General features: G+C 53.6%; 1 protein-coding gene across 4 annotated transcripts in view; it reads left to right on the top strand.

The window, feature by feature from the left end:
• TXNRD2 (thioredoxin reductase 2) overlaps positions 1-21,474 on the top strand; it is a 47,052-nt gene that overhangs the window by 1,443 nt on the left and 24,135 nt on the right. The window contains exons 1-8 of one of the 4 annotated variants that reach the window (XM_045192789.3): positions 165-302; positions 1,964-2,029; positions 9,045-9,101; positions 9,426-9,570; positions 10,179-10,253; positions 12,069-12,147; positions 12,573-12,635; positions 16,502-16,572. In XM_045192789.3, the coding sequence (XP_045048724.2) occupies positions 296-302; positions 1,964-2,029; positions 9,045-9,101; positions 9,426-9,570; positions 10,179-10,253; positions 12,069-12,147; positions 12,573-12,635; positions 16,502-16,572 (563 nt within the window). In that variant the 5' untranslated portion in view covers positions 165-295. Of the gene's footprint in view, positions 1-164; positions 303-1,960; positions 2,030-9,044; positions 9,102-9,425; positions 9,571-10,178; positions 10,254-12,068; positions 12,148-12,572; positions 12,636-16,501; positions 16,573-21,474 lie in introns of those variants that run through there. The other 3 variants (XM_045192787.3, XM_045192790.2, XM_024557287.3) reach the window with 3 other exon arrangements.

The raw sequence follows: 21,474 nt of genomic DNA, 5'->3' as shown, positions 1-21,474 counted from the left end.
TCTTTAGGGTCCTTCCTAGCTAAACCTTTCCATGACTTTAAAGGCAGATTTCCTCCACTTACAAAAGGCTCCACTGCTGGCCTCTTCCAAGTGATTATCAGACCCAGAGGGCCCCTGGGTGTGCTCAGTGAGTGGGGAGAGCAAACCGCTAAAGATAAGCCCACAATCCACAGGGCCAGCTGCTCTCCCTGCCCTCTGCCTGGTAGCTGGCTGGGTGGGGTGGGGGTACGAGGTCAGGCCTAGGGGAGACTCAGCGGGGACCCTGCTGTGGCAGCAGTAAGGACGGGCACCTGCAATGGAAGGTAGGAGTGTTCTCCCTGGCAGAGCCTCCCCCTGTGGCCGCCGGAGAGATTCGGCCCTGCCCAGCAGGCTTGTGCTCCTCATCCGGTGGTGGCTTTTCTCCAGCAGCAGTTGGTCCTTATTCTCTGGGCTCATAGCAAAGCCATCAGAACAACTGACAGCAGTTTAAGGCCTCTTTAGGGTCCTTGAGTTGAATTTGGAATTGGGTCCACTTTGGACTGGCTGCTTGAGCTGAGCTGTGCTCCCTTAGACCCATAAGTACCTGTATACGCATCTCAGGTGCCTTCAAAGGCCTCCTCCTGGAGGGACCCTGGGTGAGCCCTGCTGCGTGGTGGACACAGCTGAGTGTCCCCATGGGACAGGCTGCCTACGGGCCATAGACCAAGTGCCTGGACACAGCTCTGGGCAGCTGCTCCCCAGGCTTCCTCAATGGCACCCTAGGGCCTCCTCTAGGCTCCAGCTCTTGTGTCCCTGGCAGAGCCCAGGCCCCAGAGTGGCCTGTGGAGCATCTACTGAGCTGAGGTCCCTGACGGGCGTGGGACTCTGGGCGTTTTCCCCGCAGCCAGGACAGTTGAGGTGGCTGCAAAAACGGCGGAGCTCTTCTCACTGACAGGCCCTGGCTCCAATGCTGGTGTGGGGCGGGCTCGCTGGCCTCAGATGGCAGACCTAAGGCCCTGGACTTTGCCCAGGAGCAGCGGTCAACTCCAGACACCCTGGCAGCAGTCTGTGCCCTCCCCTCCCTCTCCACGTACTGATAATTTTCTATCATTTCTTCCTTCCTCCACAGGGAACAGGGCTGTGTCTGTGCTGAGTGTCCCTGACTGGGGCCCTGGGTCAGAGCTCACAGGCTGGCCATCCCCAAGGACACACCTGCCCTCACCTACTCCCTACTCCTTCCCTCCCTGCATGTCCTCTTTTTGGCTGTCTCTTGACTGCCTTCCATGTCCATAGTTTACAGAAGAGATACAGGCGATGCCTTGTATGGGGCAGTGAGGATGCGAGCAGCCCGCTGTGCCGGGTGCGGGAGTGGAGGATGCAAGCTGTCTCTGACCTGACACTACAGTGAGCCCCAAAGGCTTTCCAGGGGGGCACTCAGGGCCCCACAGCTCTTACTGTTGCTCGGAGTGGGTTCCCTCCAGAGCCTGTGTGCACCAGGTACTCTGAGAGGCCTGGCTGTGCCTCCCGATGCAGGAACAGCTCTTTGTTCTCCCTCACCTATGACAAGGTGATAACCTTCACAACAGAAAGACAGGTGGATGCAAGAAAAACATTTGCATCCTTCCTGGCTCAGAACTGGGTGACTTTGGAGTTCAGAGCAGCCCTGCCAGTTAAATTTTCTTCTTGAATGGTGGGGGTGAGAGGTGCAAAGGTGACTATGCGTCTCCCTGTCTCCCCATCTCCCCATTTCCCCATCTCCCCCGCGTGGCGCAGTCCTGAGACCCCTGTGGATGACCTGAGCACAGTTGCTGCCCTCCGCCCCCCTGTGTGTGTGCATCGCCCCAGCTACCACAGGTTGGGGTCGTCCATCCAGTGAGATAGACCCTGTGCCACTTTTACCCGGACGCGGCTGCTTGCCCTTTGGAAATTGTGTGTCGCCCTCTGGGGTCGGTGCCCCAGACTTGTCCTGCCCTTCCTTCTTACCCCTCACTCTTTACCCCAGCAGGACGGCAGGACTACGATCTCCTGGTGATTGGCGGGGGATCCGGCGGCCTGGCCTGTGCCAAGGAAGGTACGTGTCCTGTGTCCTGCTGGCGTCCCCAAGCTTTCAGGGCTGGGTGGGGATGTGCCCTGAGGGGCCGTGAGCAGAATGCACTATCTCCGCAGTTGGCCTCCGGGGCCCTGTCACTCTGCCAGCATCACCTTAGCACTCTTGTCACTGTGCCCCGCTCCCACTGCACCCCAGTTGTCTATGCCGCCCACAGCAGCCAGGTTGGAACCCCAAGTCTGAGCCTGCCCTCCTCGGCACCAGCCCCAGGCCTCGCAGGATCTCCCCCCACCCACAGGATATGTCTCCCACCATCTCCGCCCTCCCTCACAGCACTCCAGCCCCCTGCCTCTTTGCTGCTTTGCAGAAATGCTTCCCTGGGTCCCTTTGGCCGTGTGCCTTGTCCTGTCAGTTGTCCGGGCAACTGTCCTGCCTAGCCTGCTGTTTACCTGCCCGGTTAGCTGTGGGGCTCACTCATCTCCCTTCAGTCTGTTGCTGACATGACCCTACTTAGAATTGTACCCCTCCTCCACATCCAGTTCCTGTCACTGGCTCCACTGTCCTTGTTCTTAGCCCTGGCACTGCCCCGCAGAGGTCACGGTTGGTTCTGCTGGCTGCGCCTCGCTCTCCAGATAGGCCTGGGCAGCCAGATGGGCCCAGGCCCCCAGGGACGCTGAGTTAAGATGTGTGCAGTTAGCGGGCTGGACCCAGAGGCATCCTGAGACGTTGTGTGACAGCGTGCTGCTCACCCAGGCAGGGAGCACACTGCCAGTGTTTCACTGTGGACCCTGTGCTCTGCTGTTGGGGTGCCCAGCGGTCTGCTCCCCAGTCCAAATGACTAGGAGGCAGATGTGGGAGAGTGAAAGGGAGGAGACTAGGGAAGAACAGGCCCCCAAACAAGAGGGACTTGAGGAGGCACCCCGGCCATGAAACTATGGCTCCCTCACTGCCGATACCAGGGTTTAGAGTCAGATGGTGTAAAGGAAATTTGGGGTCCACCGCTCTTGCTCTGAGGTGTGGGGAAGGGGGCCAGCCTGCACTGGGGGCAGGAGCCCGGGAATCTCCCGGCTGATTTGGGGCTCCCCAGAGAGACTTTCAGTTCTCACCCCCCTGGACCACTGAGCCGCCCCAGGAAACCAACTACACAGACAGCCAGCTGTCTGTCCCTTGTAGCAGGAGAAAGCCCTGGACCTTGTGTCCACGCCAGTGTCATCTCTGTAGAGACACATCTCAACCCTATGGATGGAGTGCTCTGGTCCATCTTGGGCTTTTATGGCAGCGGAATTTGTCCCTGTGGATGATCACACCTTTTTACAGCTTTACTAGGACGTAATTGACATAGCATCAGTCATGCATTTTTAAACAACCTGATAAGGTTTGACATGCGTACACACCTGGGAAACCGGTACCACAGTCAGCATAGGGGATGTATTCTTCACCCCTGTATTAGTGTGCTGGGGCCGTCGTTACATTGCCGCAGCTGAGCGGCGTAAACAGCAGAAATGCATTTTCTTACAGCTCCGGAGGCTGGAAGTCTGAGATGGAGGTGCCAGCGGCGTCGGTTTATTCTGAAACCTCTCTCCGGCTGGTGCCTGGCCACCCTCTCATTGTGCCCTCACACGGTCGCCCCTCTGTGGGTGACCGTGTCCTAATCTCTTTCTGCATAAAGGCACCAGTCAGACTGTATTGGCGCCCACCCACGTGACCTCATTTTAACGCAGTCACCCCTGGAAAGACCCTGTCTTCACACAAGGCCACATTCTCAGATTCTGGGTGGTTAGAACTTCAATTTGGGGAGGACACAGTTCAGCCCATTGACAACCCCCAAATTTTCCTCAAACCTCAAGAAGTCCTCCCTGCTCCCCCTCCCTGCTGCATCCCCAGACCTGCCTTCTCTCACTAAATGTTAGTTTGCATTTTCTAAAATGGTGTGTACATGGAATCATGCTCTACGCATGATTCCAGCTCTTAGTTTTGTTTAAAGAGCAGCATTACTTTGAGATTCGTCTACATTGCAGTTCATTTCCTTTTCTTGCTGATTGGTATCCTGGTGTGTGTGTGTGTGTACTATATTCTGATTGTCTGTTCACCTGTAGATGGACGTTTGTGTTGTTCCCAGTTTTTTGCTACTGTGAATATTCGTGTGTGTGTGTGTGTGTCTTTGTGTGGATGTATGTTTTAAATTCTTTGGGTAAATGTTTAACAGTGGAACAGCTAGGGCATGTGGTATATCTCTTATTCAGGGATTTTTTTCAGTTCTTTCCGCAATATTTTGTAATTTTTTGATGTATAAGTCTTTTACATCTTTTGTCAGATGTATCCCTATTTCATATTTTTATAACAGTTGTATTAAGATGTAAGTCACATGCCATACAATTTACTCATTTAAAGTAAATAGTTCAGTGGTTTTCCGCATATTCATAGAGCTGTGCAGCCGCCGCCCCAGTCCGTTTTGGAACATTCTCGTCGCCCCCAAACCTACTTCGTACCCGTTAGCTGTCACTTCCCATTCCCTCCACTCCTCAGCCCCTGGCAACCGCTGCTGTCCTCTCTGTCTCTGTGGATTTGCCTCTTCCGGACTTTTCGTGTCACTACGCGGCCTTGTGTCACTTGGCAGGATGTTTTCAGCGTGCGTCCATATGTACAGCATGTGCTGGGACCTCATTCCTTCTCACTGCTGAATATGATTTCATTGTATGTGGAGACCACATTTTGTTCACCCACGTGTCCACTGATGGGCCTTTGGATTGTTTCTGCTTTTTGGCTGCTGCTCTGGACACTCATGAAGAACTTTTCCAAGGACATGGCTTCATTTCTCTTTGGCAGATGCCCAGGAGTGGAATGGCTCGGTGGCATGGTAACTCAGGATTTTTTAGGAAATACCAGCCTGTTTTCCAAAGTGACTGTGTCAATTTATGTTCCTACCAGCAAGTACGAGAGTTTGAATTTCTCTGTATCCCCACCAGCACTTGTTATCTGCCTTTTAAAAAAGTTATAGCCCATTCTACATAGGTATCAAATGGTATCTCATTGTGGTTCCCTTGAATCTTTTCATGAGTTCATTAGCTATTTGTATGGAGAAGTATCTGTCCAGAACCTTTGCCCTTTTAAAAATTGGGTTGTCTTTTAATTACTGAGTTCTAAGAGATTTTTAACAATATATGAGGTCTGTCCAGAAGGTATCCAGCCATGTAATATGAAAGAGAGACATTTATTGAGACTATACAAGATAGAAGACACATTGTACATAGGACAATGACACCTCAGTCCCCTTCAAAGTAGGCACCTTGGGACCTCACACAGTTCTCCCAATCACCATCAGCTGCCCTGTTGTGTCTTCCTGAATCTCATCACCTGTCTGAAATCTCTTCCCTTTCAAAGGCGATTTTAGTTTTGTAAAAAGCCAGAAGTTGCAGGGCGCCAAATATGGGTTGTAGCGGGGCTGAGTCACCTGGGTGATTTGTCGATTCACCAAAAAGCTCTGCACGAGATGCGATGAATGAGTGGGCATGTTGTCGTGATGTGATGAAGCTGCCAATCACCAGTTGCCCATAGCTGCAACCTTCTGAATCATCCGAATAGTTTCCTCAGAGGAATGTTCAAGCTTAATGCAAAATTTGGTGCAGATTCATTGCTCTACTCGCTTAGTCATTTTGAATGTGAAGGCCACACAGTACACATGCTCACTCAGTGGTGTCTACTCCTTCCACTGACTAGTACAGTGAAGCCGTCATTGTTCACGCATGCGCATTCCAGTCCACTCTCCTCGGCTGCCAGGTTACATCGATGCCATGCAAACTGTTCTCGTTATATTAACAATGGCTGGACTTTTTCTGGACAGATCTTGATATTCTGGATACTAGACCCTCGTCAGATATATGATTTGCAAATACTTTTCCCTATTCTGTGGATTATCTTTGCACTTTCTTGATGGTGTTCTTTACAGCACAACAGTTTTTAGTTTTGATGAAGGCCAGTTTATCTATTGTTTCTCGTGTTGGTTATGCTTCTGGTGTCGTATCTAAGACACAGTTGCCTAATCCAGGGTCACAAAGATTTGTTTTCTTCTAGTTTCATGGTTTCAGCTCTTACACTTAGGTCTTTAGTCCATTCTGACTTGATATACAAATACTGTGTGAGGTGTGAACATCTTTAACTGGTCACAGGCCACCTCCAAGTGACATTCTCCTACTTCACATGCCCTACGAGGACCTGACGGTAGCATGCCTCCGTCTCTCTCCTCTCAGCCTTTATTCTCTGCTGTCACACACTATACTTTCATTTTCATGTTCTGAACGCCACTACACATTGCTCTTAGTTTTGTTTAAATAGTTACCATCTGGCATCATTTTCCTTTTCCCCTAAGGACGCTGTCCACGAACACTTCTTGTAATGTGGCACTAGGGGTAATGAATTCTTTCAGCTTTTGTATGTCTGAGGATATGTTTATTTTGCCTTCATTTTTCCCCCCAAAAAGACTATTTATTTATTTGTTTATTTATTTATAGACAGAGGGGAAGGGAGGGAGAAAGAGAGGGAGAGAAACATCAATGTGTGGTTGCCTCTCACATGCCCCTCACTGGGGACCTGGCCTGCAACCCAGGCATGTGCCCTGACTGGGAATCGAACCAGTGACCCTTCGGTTCGCAGGCCGGCGCTCAATCCACTGAGCCACACCAAGCCAGGGCCGCCTTCATTTTTTTAAAGACATTTTCTCTGGGTATAGAATTTGAGGTAGATAGTTTTTTTCCTTTTACTATTTTAAAGATGTTGCTCCTCTGTCTTCTCGCTTACATTGTTGCTGATGGGAAATCTTCCTTCGTCTTTACCTCTGTTGTTCCGCAGTGTGTCTTTTCTCTGGTTGTTTGTTTAGGATGTTTTTCTTCTCACTGGCTCCGAGCTATTTAATGGTGGTGTGCCTTGGTGTAGTTCTTAATCGCTTTTCTGCTTCCTAGGTCTGAGGATTTATAGTTTACATCAAGCTGTGAGAATTTGTAACCATTGTTTCTTTAGATACGTTTCCTGTCCAGCCCTGTCTCCTTCACTTCTGGAGACTTCCATTACACATGTATTAGCTGCTTGAAGTTACTCTGCAGCCCACTGGTGCTCTTTTCGCTTTTGGGTAGTTTCCATTCCTAGGTTTTCAAACTCACTAGTAAATGGTTCTGCAATGTCTAATATATTATTAATCCCGCTCAGTATATTTTTTACCCCTTGTATTTGACTTGGGTCCTTTTTTACAGATTTGACTTGGGTCCTTTTTTATATCTTCCGTGGTGCTCCTTAACCTTCTGCTCAGGTGGAACGCGGCTGCAGTGCCTGTTTTACTCTTCTTCTCTAGTTCCGACGTCGGCGTCCGCTCTCTGCGCTCTCCACTAGTTTCTCTAATGGCTTGTATTTTACTGCTCCTCTGCACACCTGGTGATTTTTTGTTTGCACCCCAAATACTTTGAACTTATCCTTATTGGGCTCTAGACATTTTTGTATTCCTAGAACTATTTTCCAGCATGTTCTGCAGAGAGAAGACAGTTTGGTCCTTTGGGGTCCTCCATCAGGTGTGGAGCTGTGCATGGTCTAGGACTCGTTCTCCTCAGAACTGAGACATGACCTTTGCTCCTGTTTGCTCTGTGCTGGAACTGTTTTCTCCGGGCTGGCTTCTGGGAATAGGCACTGTTCCCGGCCCTGTGTGAACACCATGCCCTCTGGTCCTTCTGGATGGCTCTTTCCCAGCCTTGGGGAGTTTCCTCACACACATGCACTCATCAGATACCCGGGGTCTCTGTGCAGCTCTCTCCTTTCTGGTCTTTCGTCCCAGGAACTCTGGCCGCCTGGGTCTCCCCACACTGTGAGCCCGTCACCTCAGCCCGGGAGACTGCCAGGCTCTGCTGGGCCCTCTCCTGTGCCGTGTCCTGGAGAGAGTCCAGCCGTGGGGCTCACCTTGTCCCTTTCCTCTCTGTCAGAGAGTGTCGTCCTTTGTTTTCTGATGTCCAGTGTCCTGAAACCCATCATATCACATCCTTTGTCTGGATTTTTGCTTGTTTCAAGTGGGAGGGAACATCTGGTCCCCACTGCTCCATCGCAGGCAGACCTGGGAGTTGGCCATTGGTATGTTTGATGAGTCCCCTTGGCTGGAGCTTTTAAAATCTGGCACTGGAGTCCCATCGTTAATTACTTGAGCCAAATGGGTTTTTAAATGAAGTCTTCTAAAGCCTTGTTCTAACTGGCAGCCACAAATGGAGCATGCCCCGTAGCATTTGGAACACCGTAGCTCATGACGTGCAAGTCAGGCGTGCCTTCTGAGGCAGCCAAATCCAGGGGCCTCGGGTTGGCCGAAGCAGTGCCCGGGGGAATCCTGCGGTTAGCTCTGGCTAACCTGTGTCAGGTTCGGCCTCGGAACCTGGGACTCGTGGCTCAGGGGAACCTGCTGACAGCCAGCGGGGAGGCCGGGGGGCTCCAGGGAGGGCTGCGGTTTGAAGCCTGGGTGGTGTCTCTGCTCTGGGGGTTGGGGGCCCTGGCCCTGCTGTTTCACTCCTCCTGAGCTTTGGTGTCCTCATTCTGAGAGTGAGATAGCAAAGGCCCCGCCAGGGGGTCCTGATGCAGGTAGACCATGGGCGGAGGGCCCATGTGGTGGTGTCTGTCAGGGAGTAGAGGAGGGAGCAAGTCCACTGAGAGGGCCTGGCAAATCCAGGGCCTCTTCTGGGGAGTGGACACTCCTTTGATGCCTCCTAGCATGCTTAAGGTGGGCACTGGTCTCAGGTGGGCATTGGGCTTCGGTGGGCACTGGACTCCTGCTGAATTTCTAGGCCTGGCACCAAGTGGGGTGGGAGGCGAGGGAGAGCTGGGTCCAGAAGAGGGTTCCCACCTATGGGCAGCACAGCTGGGTGGCAGGAGTTAGGGGGAAACCAGGGTGCACAGCTGGTGGGCACCACTGGCCCTGGTCCTTTCCCACCTTCTTCTGGGTCACATAGGCCCCTGAGGTCCCCAGCCCCAAAGCAACTCCCCAGTTGTGCCCACCTGCCCTCTTCTCTTGTCATTCCAGCTGCTCAGCTGGGAAAGAAGGTGGCCGTGGTAGACTACGTGGAGCCTTCCCCCCGAGGTAAGCAGCCCCTGACTGGAGCCGTGTGCCCTGCAGAAAGGGATGGGAGAGGGCAGTTCCTGGTCCAGAGGGTGGCTGGGCCCAGAGCCAGTCACCCCCTGCTTTCCAGAGTCTCCAGAGAGTGTCCTGTGTCTCCCATAATCTGCCGTTACTTTAAAGTTCCTCGTTCTTATTTAAAAACAACTCTGAACACGTTCATACAGCAGGGCCACCTGGGCCATCTTTGAGTCACACACACAAGGTCAAGAATTCTAAACCATAGAACAGGAAAGCCTCCAGAGTCGCCTGAATATAAAGCTAAATGTGCTCTTCTCAACATACCAGGCACCAAGTGGGGCCTTGGCGGCACCTGTGTGAATGTCGGTTGCATCCCCAAGAAGCTAATGCACCAGGCCGCGCTGCTGGGGGGCCTGATCCGAGACGCGCCCAACTACGGCTGGGAGGTGGCCCAGCAGGTCCCCCATGACTGGTGAGGAGCCCAGCTGTTCCAGTGCTTTTCTGCTTCTCATGGGGGAGGAGGGGCTCGTTCATCTGCTTGCCCTCAGGGGAGTGTGCCGTCCCGTGGGGCTTCGAACCCAGTGCGAGGTCTGGAGACATTTTTGGTTATCACCACAGGGTAGGGCGAGGTGTGCACAGCTACATCTGCTGGGTGGCCTCCTGGTATGCTGCTAGAGGTCCAGTAGTGTGCAGGAACCCTCACAGAGGATGACCTTACCCAGAGGCCATTGGTTGTGGCTGGGAGCCGTTTCAGGTTGAGCAGGTGGAGTTTAATCCACTCAGAGCTACTACGCACAGGCCCTTTTGCAGTTCCCATATGACCTGGACACAGGGCTACTGCTGTGTCCGGGCCACTGTGGCCAGGTTTCCCATGTTTCCCCTGAGTTGAACGGTCCACAGCCCCAGGCCTATGCCAGAGGTGGTGGCCATGGGGAGAGACATCATGTTTTACCACTTTGCGAAACACCTTCCTTTCTTGGTGTTTCTGTGAACGCACCCTTTGCATCTGGCAGTCTGTGTGGGACTCTACAGCTGCCACGTCTGTGGCGGCTTTTAATGTTTTGTTCTGTGCAATAACAGGAGGAAGATGGCAGAAGCCGTTCAAAACCACGTGAAGTCCCTGAACTGGGGGCACCGTGTCCAGCTGCAGGACAGGTACTGAAGCCTCACCCGGTCCCCTGGCCTCCTCTGGGTCATTTCCTTCCTTGACAAGCCCTTACTCATGGGGGGCTTGGCAGCTGTAAGGCGAGAGGCCCTGCTGCCCCTAGGAGGGAGCGTGCAGACAAGCAGCTGACAGGCGAGCAGCCTGGGAGTGGAAGTCGCCCTGCAGTGCGGCACCAGCAGAGCTCAGAGCAGAAAAACAGGAGGGGCAGGTTAGGGGAGTGGCCAGGGCTGGGGCCAAGGAGCAGGGGTGCTCGGGGCTGAGGGCACGAGGGCCAGATGGGGGCATGGCGAGGGCCACCCAACTGGACAGCCCCTTCCCCGAGTGGCAGACCTTTTCCTGCAGGGGCCAACCACAGCTATGTGGGGGGAGCCAAGTGAGCCCACCCTAGCTGGTGCAATCGAGAGGCAAGGCACTGCCCGGTGAACCCCCCTCCTCACCTCCCACCCCCCAGTTACGCACTGTGAACCCCACTCCTCATCTCACACCTTCTACACTGTGTACCTCATGCTTTGTCACACGCTGGTGACTCCCTGGTTGTGGTGAGGGGCCAGCGTTGCGTGCTAGAGCAAATGTCTGACGTGATCACTCTAGCCTGAGAGCGCCAGGCCCTAGCAGCCCTTTGGGGTCTGTGGCCTGGGTGCTGACGCTTCCTCCCACTGAACATCCTCCCTCCCGACAGCTGCCAGGAGAGGTGCCTGCATCTGTACTTGGCTCGGGCTAAACTTTGCTCCTTGTCCAGTTCTGCCCTGGGCCCATGTGGGTCATGGAAGAGACAGTGGTCCCCCTCGGAGGCCTGGTGGCCCCCTTCTGAGCATCCTTAACTTGGTCCCAAGGGGTCTTCCTGGGCGTTTTGTGCCCTCTAACCCAAGAAAGCTGAGTCTGGATGCTGCTGGCCTGGCTTCCCCAGCGGTCCCCCAGGGGGCTAAGCCACATGGTCTCATTTCTTCTCAGAATGGGCTCAGTGTCCCCCAGTGCAGTTTTCCGGAGGCATCAGGCTCGGCCAATTCTTCTGTCCTCCGACCCTGAGGGGCACCAAGCAGGCCAGACACGGGGCCAGCTCTAGAGCGGCCCGCAGAAGGAGGCTGGTACAGAGTTGTGTGTCTGTGTCCTGCGGCTGCTAATGGGGTGCGGGGTGAGTGAGGGCTCCTGCAGGGGCTTCCGGTGGCACATGGAGGCACAGGGCAGCCACTGGGGAGAACTCGAGGTCAGGGTGGCAGTGAAGGAGTACCCAAGTCACCGAGAGCCACCACTACAGCATAGCCTTTGCCATCGGGGGGCAGGTGCTTCTGCACACTCTGCGCCCGACCACCCTTCTGCTCTCGTTGGACCCCTTCTCCTGGCCTCACGGTTCCCTGAAGCCTGGGGGTGATGCCTGCCTCCTGGGCACTCTCCCTGGCCAGAGGGAAATTGGTGGTTTGGGTGTGTTGGGGTAACTGGATGCACGTGGGAGCCTCTTCCTGTCGGAAGGTGCCTAGGTGACAAGGACTGACCCTAGGGGGCGCCCAGCCACTTCTGTCATCACACTCTAGGGCTGGACTTGAGCTCTCAGGGTTGCACTCACCTGGCTTCCGTCCCTGCCCCACAGTCGTGGTCACCACGTACCAGGGCACCCCCAGGGCAGATGGCAGGCTGCCCCTGTCATGCTCCCCGGCTCTGTTCCCTTCCCCACCTGAACCGTGGGTGGGGGATGGTGCCCTGTGGGCCCACACTCACATTTTAGCAGCCTACACGGTGCTCCCTATTTAATCCTGTCAGGCATGCTGAATTTGCATAGCAAATGTTCCAAAATCTTATTTATTTTGCAGAAAGGTCAAGTACTTTAATCTGAAGGCCAGCTTTGTTAATGAGCACACTGTTTGCGGAGTCGCAAAAGGCGGGAAAGAGGTGAGTCTGGACCTGTCTGTGTGCCTCGGTGCTGTTCTCAGTACAAGTCAATGAGACCGGTTCCCCCGAGGCTGCTCGTATCCTTTGTGAGGGAAGAAACGGGCGATTCACGCTGCACCAGGCTGCCAGCTGTAGGGGCCACCGGGCAGCAGGGTGGGCGATTGATCACTGCCTTGCAGGGTTTTGAGAGGATTCCAGGTGACCAGACAGACACCTGCTGGGTGCTTGGTAAACTATGAAGTGCTTGGAGTTAGGACATCTTCCTGCCCCCTTCTGCCTGTCCCCTGGACCCTTGGTGGCCTCCCCGCTCCACAGGGTCCACACTCTCTGCCCTGGGGTACCCGCTGGCTTCGAGTCCTCTGCGTGGGTGACCTGTCTGACTGTGGCTTCTCGGTTTGACTGTGGCTTTCTCGGTTTCTTCTCAGACTCTGCTTTCAGCTGAGCACATCGTCATCGCTACTGGAGGGCGGCCAAGGTACCCCACACACGTGAGTGTCCTCAAAACACAGCCTCCCCCGCGCCCTGGCCGAGTTCCTGGTCTTCGGGCTCATGTGATACACTGTTTACGCTCACGCTTCCCCTGCCAGCAGGACTCCCCACTCTCTCTTCTTTAAATTTTTTTTTTTCTGTGCTCACAGTTACTTTCTGTTTCCCAATTCTCTCTTGAATCCGCTCTGCTGAATCCAGTCACTGGGACCCCCACACCGCTGAGTCCTGAGAGCCGTTAATTCATTCTTCTGCCGGCTTCTGGGACTCTGCCGGGTCCCCCCTCCTTTTGTCTCAGTGTCGCTCGTCCTGTCTCCTTTGTCGTTCCTCGTTTTCTAGTCGGCCTCAAAACGCTGGAACCTCCAGGATGTAACTAAGCCTTGCTCTTCCTCCTCCAAACCCAAATCTTTTTCTTTCTAATCCTCACCTGAGGATATGTTTATTGATTTTAGAGAGAGAGGAAAGGGGAGACAGAGAGACAGACAGACAGACAGACAGGGAGAGAGAAACGTCAGTCGGTTGTCCTCCATGTCCCCCGCCTCCCCGCCCCGGGATTGACCCGAAAGGTAGTTATGTGCCCTGATCAGGGATCGAACCGTCTCTCTTCTGGTTTATCGGATGACGCTCCAACCAACTAAGCCACCTGGCCAGAACCCAAGTTTTCTTTTTTAATTGGCGTAAAATTCACATATCATAAAATGCACCCATTTAAAGGGTACGGTTCAATGGGTATTTCACAGCTGTGCCACCATCACCACTCCTTCATTCTAGAACATTCTCATCACCCCAAAATGAATCCCCCTGTACCCCTTAGCAGTCACTCCCTACTTCCCGCTTCCCCCAGTCCCTGGCAACCGCTGGTCTGCTTTCTGTCTCTGTGGCTTTGCCTGTTCTGGACATTTCACATAAATGGAATCACACAAGGTGTGGCCTTTGTGACTGGCTTCCTGCCTTAGCGTAATGTCTTCAGGGTTGGCTCACGGGGTAGCACGCGTCAGAACTTCATTTCTGCGTGTGACGGAATAATACTGCGTTGTGTGCGTGCCGCATTTTGCTCGTCCGCCCGTCCCTTGGGGGACCTCTGGGGACCTCTGGGGGACTTTTAGCCTTCCTGAGTAATGCTGCTGGAAACATTTGTGTGGAAGTTTTTCTGTGGACTTAAATTTTCGCTTTTTTGGGCATATATCTAGGAGTGGAGTTGCTGGGTCTTATGTTAACTCTATGTTCAACCTTTTGAGGAACTGCCAGACGGTTTTCCAAAGCAGCTGCACCATTTCATATTCCTACCCGCAGTGTATGAGGGTCATACTTTCTCGTTTCTTTGAACGTCTTACATTATTTTTTGGTTGATAATGGAACTTTTCAAATAAAGCAACATGTTAACTCTGGAAATCAGAATCCATCCCCACCGCAGGATTTTGTTTATTGCTGTTGGTTGATTATTCTGAACTGATTTCGTGAAGTTTTTATTCTTTGTTGTGTGAGGCCACTGAATTCTCTGCTCAGTTAGCTTAGTAGTCAGCTAATGACTGGACAGAGATTTCCTTAAATACCCGGAACTGAGAAATCTCCCTGCCTTCACCAAGGGCCCCAGTGGGCAATTTGAGGCTTCAACACTCAGCCAGGTGGGAGAAACTCTGCCTTAGCCCTCACTTCCTGCCTGTGCCGAGCCTGAGGTCAGCCAGAGGCGAGAGCTTGGGACCACGCCAGGCCTCTCCCAGGTGCCTGTGCCTGGCCATCTAGACCCCGGGAATATGTTGGAGCTTTCCAAAGCCCCTATGGACATCGCATTCCTCAGCTTTTCCTTTTATGCTTTTGGTTCGTCTGTTGCGTGCGTCCACCGCTATTCATCACTCCAGGCAGCCGTGATGTTCAGTCATGGGGCAAGTCCTCCCCAGGGAGAGGCTTTCAGCACGGGGCGAGTTCAGGCGAGGCCAGATGAAGACAAGCCGATCGAGTGGGGTCTTCCAGGGAACCCCCAGTGAGGTCAGCCAATGGCTGCTCTTTGGGAAGGAGCTTTGAACAGCTCCAGCTCTGTTCTGCTCTCTCCATACTGTCATTTTTCAAGGCTGCCACTGAGGTGGGGGATGGGACTGGAGTGAGTTCAGACTCCACAAAACTTACCATTCTTACTAAGTTTTGGCCATTTTTCTTGACTTAATGTTCCCTGTGTTGCCACAGGCCTTCAGTGAAGGCACTTTTTCCAGTGTTATGAAAAAGTCAAATCTGATTATTTTTGCCAGTTCTTTTTGTTGTTTTTATGGAGGGGTGGACTTCGGGAGGTCCTCAGTCCACACCGGTTTTGCTGACGTCCCCTCCTGGCCTACCCTTATGTGTGGCTTCTCTGTCCTTCTCCTGATAAGGAAGGCAGAGCTGAGGAAAAGGCCCCAGGTGAGGTGAGGGGGAATGGAAAGCAGGAAGGGAGGACAGAGGGGTTTGTTTGGCTGAGGTCTCATCCTCGAGGGTCTCCCAGGGTGCCCAGGAAATGGATGCCGCAAGCTGAGCCTCCACATGGGCCACAGCTATGAGCACAACCCACAGGCCCCACGGGCCTGGGGGCCCCTCCTGCTTCCTACTTAGACCCAGGTGGATCACGGATGGAAGAGCAAGGAATAGTTCTGTTCCTCCTCAGACCCCTAGGTCCCGAACCTCTGGTTTCTGTTTGGTGCTTTCTCTGGGAGTGGGGCACTGAGGAAAAAGCGTACTCCGGTCCTCAGAGGCTCCTGGACCTGCCCTTCTGCCATCAGGCCAGCAAGAGCAGCCTCCAGAGGGGACCAGGGAGCTGTGCACAGGGCTGGCCCTTTGGCGAGCTGCATGCCTCTGTGGGATGGCAGGGCACCATTGTTCAAGGTCACTGCAGCTGACAGGGGCAAAGCGGGTCACTCTCAGTGACCCCTCACCCAGCAGCCAGGCCCATGTTGGTTCTGCCTAACGCCCACGAAGGCCACCGTCAGCTCCCGGGAGCCTGGGAGTCATCTCAGTTCCTTTGAGGCACCAGGCAGAGCTGCATACCCATGCCAGGGTGCCCGATGCAGGGACTGGCCTGGCTCCACTCTGCTGGACCTCCACTGGGCAGCACTTGATGTCCCTGTTCTCCCGGAGGGAAACGTGGCAGGAGCGGCAGGTCCCGGTCCTGGCTGTTCCGCTCTGCAACACCTCGCCCAGGATGACCCTCTGGCCGCCCCCCTGGATGCCTGCCAAGGCGTTTTTGTGTTTTGGTCCCTTTGATTTTCAGACCTTTCCGTTTTCCTTCAGCAAACCCAAGAAATTCCTGACTTTATTTTTTTTGCCAATTGGAATCATAAACTGTTTGAAATCCATTTCCTCTCCGGCGGCACATCTTACTCTCACAGGCCTCGGAGGACACTCATCCTCATGTCTTCCCCGCCTGCTTAGCAGTCCCGCACCCGGGCCCGCTGGGACACGGGCAATCGGTACAATTCCTGGCCACAGGGCCCACCTGTGCTTTCCCTCGAGGGTGCCTGCTCGCATCCAGACGTCAGCCTAGCACTCTGGGAGCTGGCTTGCTCCCCCCACCCCCCATAGCCCTGCGCCTGGGTGAAGGCAGGGGCCCTGGAAAGCAGAGAGGAAAGAGCTGCTGGCTGTACCCTGGCTCCCGGGTCACCTCGCACAGCCACAGAGACCTCGGTGCTCTCTCGTTGGGCAGACTGCACACCGAGTTAGATGTAGATAGGTCACCGGTCCCTAGAGACGGACAACCTGAAGTCTGTGGAGCGGAGAAGGGCGCCCCCAAGTGGGCTGGGGTGGTCTGCTCGTGTTGTGTCTACAAGATGGGCTCCCCCTTTGAGGGAGTCTCCAGGGTGGGTCGCGTGATACTCTTCTCACATGGGTCCTTTTTTCTGGGTAGATCGAAGGCGCCTTGGAACATGGAATCACAAGCGATGACATCTTCTGGCTGAAGGAGTCCCCTGGGAAAACGTAAGCCCTGGCGTGTGCCTGAGTGGGGTTGCTCTTTGTTCTTCAGAAGTATCCATCCGGGTCGTGCGCGTTCTTTCCCGTCTCCCTGAGAGGAGGACAGAACGCCCGTGACTTGTGTCCCTCGGAGGGGTTGTTGACACATCCTGTGACTGTCTTGAAAATGATGGTGTGTGTGTCACAAAGCGAGTCGGACATTTATTGTCTAGGGCATCGGTTTTCAAACCGGGTTCCCAGGAGCCTTGGGGTCCTGTCAAAACATCAGTCGGGGGGATTTAAGGAAGGAAAGAGGTTCAGGTTGTCAGAAAACCCCTCAGCCCCTCTGGCCTCAATCAACCACCCCCGCTTTCACCTGGATCGCACCGTGGTCTTCCCTGAGATCTAGCAAAGAAGGCTTCAGAGGCCTCAGAAATTATAGCCCAGTTGTGGAAAGGAGACCTGTGGCGTGTGTGTGGTTTTATGCAAGAAGTTCATTTCCAAATCCACAGAGCTGTCTGTTCTAGGTCCTGACAGTCCTGCCTGTGGGCTGTGGAGGGGACTTCATGCTCACAGGGGCCAGGAAGACCACCAGAGGGCGGCAGAGGCTTGGTCGTCAGCAGCACTCTGCTGCCTTGGGACCAGCCTACAAGAAAATAAGGGAGGAAAGGCATGTCCAGAGGTGGACAGGCGTGTGTGCACAACTATACGTGTGTGGCGGCGTGTGCGCATGTGTTGTGTGCATGGGGAGTGTGTGTGCATGTCATGTGCTCTGCTCACCAACATCATTTCCTGTTCATGAAGTATCTTTGTTCAGGACTGAGGCTGGACTCCCTTCAATGGATACGGTGTAGTTTATTTTTTATTTATCTTTCCACCATTCACAAGTTTCTCTTGTTCATTGTTATAAAATGCTGCAACGAGAAACCTTTGGTGTGCCTCTTATATATTACCTGTACCTGTCAGGGTGTTTTCACAAGTAGAAACCCTGGGTCCAGGGCAGGTGCCCTTCACACCTTCGTACATCCTGGTGGGCTGCGCCCTGTGCATTTCCGCCTGCTGCCCCCTCCTCCCCGTGTGAGCACAGCTTTTCCATAAGCACAACATGGAAAGGGGCCTCTCCTGCTCCCGCCAGGTGAGCTGCAGTTCCTTCTGCCTGAGGTTCTTCTGGGTCCCTCCCTGCATCTTCGCTCAAGCTCACGTAGGTTCGCAGGTTCATGTCCCTGTTTGTCACCTTCCACTGGTCCCCTAGGTTGTGGTTTGTCTTTTGACTTGGAGATAGTTTTTAAAGCAGGAATCTTGTAATTTTTATGTGGTCACATTTATCCTTTTTTCCACTTTATGCATCATTTCTGGGTTTCTGTTCTTTTATCTTGGACTCTTCAGCGGGTTAAACATGACCTGGTTTTATTTGTGTTTGCTATTATTAGTTATGTTTTTGTGCATTTATCGGCCATTTAAAATTGAGCATCTGTCTGTGAGTTTGTGTGTGAATATCTGTGTGTGCACACGTGTGTAAATCATCAGCGTGGTCCTCGGCCTGCTTTCCGTCTGGTTTTTCTTTCCCCGCGCTTATCTCTCTCCTGTCTTCCAGCTGGTCTGCATATTAGGGCTGTGCTCCCATGTCGTTTACGTTGTAGGCATTCTCAGCTCGTCATGTCTTTTAACTTGTGCAAAGTACAACTGTTGTGTGTTTTTTTTTTTTAATGTAACTTAGATCTCTTTTTACACTTAATGGCTTTTAGATTTATTGCATGTTCAGGAAGGCCTGTACCACCCCCAAGGTTGTTTTTGAAAAAAAGCTCCTATATTTTCCCTTAGGGCTTCCAACCTGCAGACTTGCTTTTGTGTTCTTTGGTGTTTGCAACTCATCTATGGGATGGTGAGGTGGAGACCGGGACGCTGGAGTCCAGGGTCACTGCCCGCCCGGACCCTCCAGCCAGCCTGAAAGCGCCTTCCAGAGTTGAGTGAGTCCCTGTCTTGCTCTGGCTCTCGACTCTGGTTTTCCTGAAACACTGGCGGGAATGCCTGGCATCGACCTCAGGCCAGGCTAGGGAGGGAGGCCCGGGTGCAGTGGGTACCGGTGGCACTCAGCAAGGTGGCTCTGGCTTGGGCTGCTCCTCTGAGGCTCTGTGCTGGGGGCAGTGGCCCAGTTGGCCAGGAAGACACGGCCCCAGATATTTTGGTCAGGAAAGAAACTGCAGTGTTTATTTTCTTCAGAAAAAAAAAAAATTAGAAGATTTTTTTTTAAACAAGCTCTTTCGTTTAGAAGGAATCTAGGTATGTTATTGTTTAAGAAAAAAAGTGTTTGCAATGTATCAGTCACCCGTTTCGTTGTGAGCATGATTTATGTGAGGAAATGGTTTTTTTAAAAAATTAAGCTGGAGATATATCCCTGTACGATGCTTCTGTGAAAATGCAGCTTTTGTCCGGTGCTGTTAATGCAAGTTGTAACAGTGTGATATGGGAGGCAGTGTTTACATGTTACATTCCTCCGCGCAGTCAAAATAAGCCCGCAGGGTCTACAGTAGCATTTCTGTATTTTATCAGCTTGGGCTGGGGCTGAGGGGGAGGCCTCTGCTCACACTTGGAGGGGCTGTTTCTGCCAGATTTATTTGCCTTATAAATATTCCCCGTGTTTATTTTAACTCGCCTTTAAAATGGAGCTGAAATTAATATGGACCTGAGGGCTGCCCCCTGGCCCTAAGTGCCTCCCGTCACCGGGTGGGACGTTTCTACTTGGCCCCATCAAGGAGGCCAGGCTGGTGGCCAAGAGTGCCCAGTGTGCCTGGCCTCCTCCAACGGGCGCCGTGTCCAATGACCCGCTCCCCAAGGCCTGTTGGAGGCCTCGGGTGGGCACACCCAGCCCCAGGTTTCTCGTGGATTCTGCGGCCTATGCTGGCCTCCCTCTCTTCTTTTCTCTTGGGTGATGTGACGTGGGCAGCAGCTGGGACCTTCTTCCAGGGTGCATCTGCCTGGGGCACAAGGACCAGCAGCTTCAGATCTGGCAGTGGAGCCCGCGGTGGGGTCTGCTGCCTTCGGCCTCCCGCAGTTGCTCCACGCTACCGTTGCTGCTCCTTGGACCTCCGTGTCCACAGTGGTGTCCTGGCCTCATGGACGTGTGAGGAGCCCCCTTTCCTTCTTAGCTTGTGCCCAGGTCCGAGGAGGCCTGATGGTAGAGGGGGCCGGCCAAGCCAGAGCCCAGCAGGTGGAAAACAGAATCAACACCCTCACTACACAGGTGGGCACCCCTCTGGACACCCCCGGAGGTGACGCATCACATGTAGAAGACTCTAGCAAGTGCAATGTGAGTTCCCAAGTTCATGAGCAGGACCCCATGAAGCCAGGCGAAGCCAGGCCAGCGTGTGCAAGGCCTAAGGCAGGACTGCACAGCTTGGCTTCTTCTGCTCCGCTGCCCGAACGCCAGCTCTGTGTCCAGCTCATTTGCCTTTTCCTTTATTCTTGTTTCTTAATTTTTCTGTGAAAATCCAGGATGGGTTGAAGATGTGTGGATGATTCTGGAGGAAGGACAGGGTTCTCTGGGCCCATGGGAGCCCTTTTGGAAGGAATGGACAAGGGAATAACAGCCACTTTGGGAAGCTGTCCACCACCAGGGGAGGAAATGGGGGTGCAGAGGGGGTGCACAGCCTTACACGGGGAGTTTCAGAGGAGGTGCTCAAGCCCTGTGTGGTCCTGCTGGGCAGCCCTCCTGCCTGGGGCTCACTCCATGTTTTGAGGTCAGCTGTCTGCAGACCTGGACTCAGAACTAGAGCTCCAGGCTGACTTCAATGTCGACCCTTCCTCTGATGGCAAAGGGGGCTTTAATGAGACTGGAGACACCCAGGGGCAGCCCTTCTTCCATGCTGGACCCACCAGGCAACAGAGCTGCTATTTCCAGACAAGAACCAGGACGCCATGGCCCCCACTGCCCACTCGGGTAGCCTAGGTCCCCTTGAGGGTTTACAGACTGAGGAGCTGACCGACCTGTCCTGCAGCTGCCCAGCTTGCGTGCCAGCCCGGACTCTGCCCTGTCCTGTGGCTGCTACACAGCCTGACCCTCTCTGTCCTCGGGCCCCAGGGAGAGTGAAGCAGGGAGCGTTTCTGTAACTCAGGCTGATTTAATGCTGCCTCCCAGAGCTGGTCGTAGAAGGAGCTTTTGTCTGGCCTTTCTTAAGTCTGGTGGCTGATTAGGTACTGTAATCATTTTTCTCTCTTCCTAACAAGGGAGAGGAACATAAATTTTATTTTGCAAAGAACCACGGTTGTAAATGTAGGAAAACTCGCTGCTGCTTTTTTCCCATTTTCTGTTTAATTCCCTTATTCATTTAGTGTGACATCCTTACATGCAGCAAAGGGAGATCAGCTGACTGCCTGGACTTGGCTATGCGGCTGAAAGCACCGCTGACCATCTATCTCCCTGAGCATGTCCCTGGCACTGAGAGGCGTAGGGCTCGGGCTGAGGAAGACACCTGCACAGAGTGGCAGCAGTTACAGTGTCAGAGCCTTGAGGTGGCATCCATTATGGAGCCAGAGGGTAGAGGCTCTGGCCTGGTGAACGTGGGCCCAGCAACAGGCCCCGAGGGTGGGATGGGGCTGGCCCACACTGCGAGGAGGCCTCAGGTCCTCCGCCCCTTGTGCTGCCTCCCTGGGGCCCGTTTGGCATTTCCTGCGCTGGCAGGACTGCCAAGGGGCCAGGTGCCTGCCGTGAGGCCCTCACTTTGTGTGGGTATTTCCCTTGGGGAGCAGATCAGGGGCCTTCAAGCTCGAGAGGCAGATGGAGAGCTCTTTAAGCCAGGGCTTCATGGGTCTGAATTAAGGCTGTTGTTTCTGTTTCCTCCTCCCGTTCAGATTTTGAACAAGAAAGCCTGCCCTGCGATTAGGCTAATCCCACTGTAGTTATACCTTCACACACTGAAAGGCACAGGGAGA

Source organism: Desmodus rotundus, chromosome 7 (genome assembly GCF_022682495.2).
Source record: "Desmodus rotundus isolate HL8 chromosome 7, HLdesRot8A.1, whole genome shotgun sequence".
In the NCBI taxonomy this organism is placed as follows: Eukaryota; Metazoa; Chordata; class Mammalia; order Chiroptera; family Phyllostomidae; genus Desmodus; species Desmodus rotundus.
This window is presented reverse-complemented; position numbering and strand designations above follow the sequence as displayed.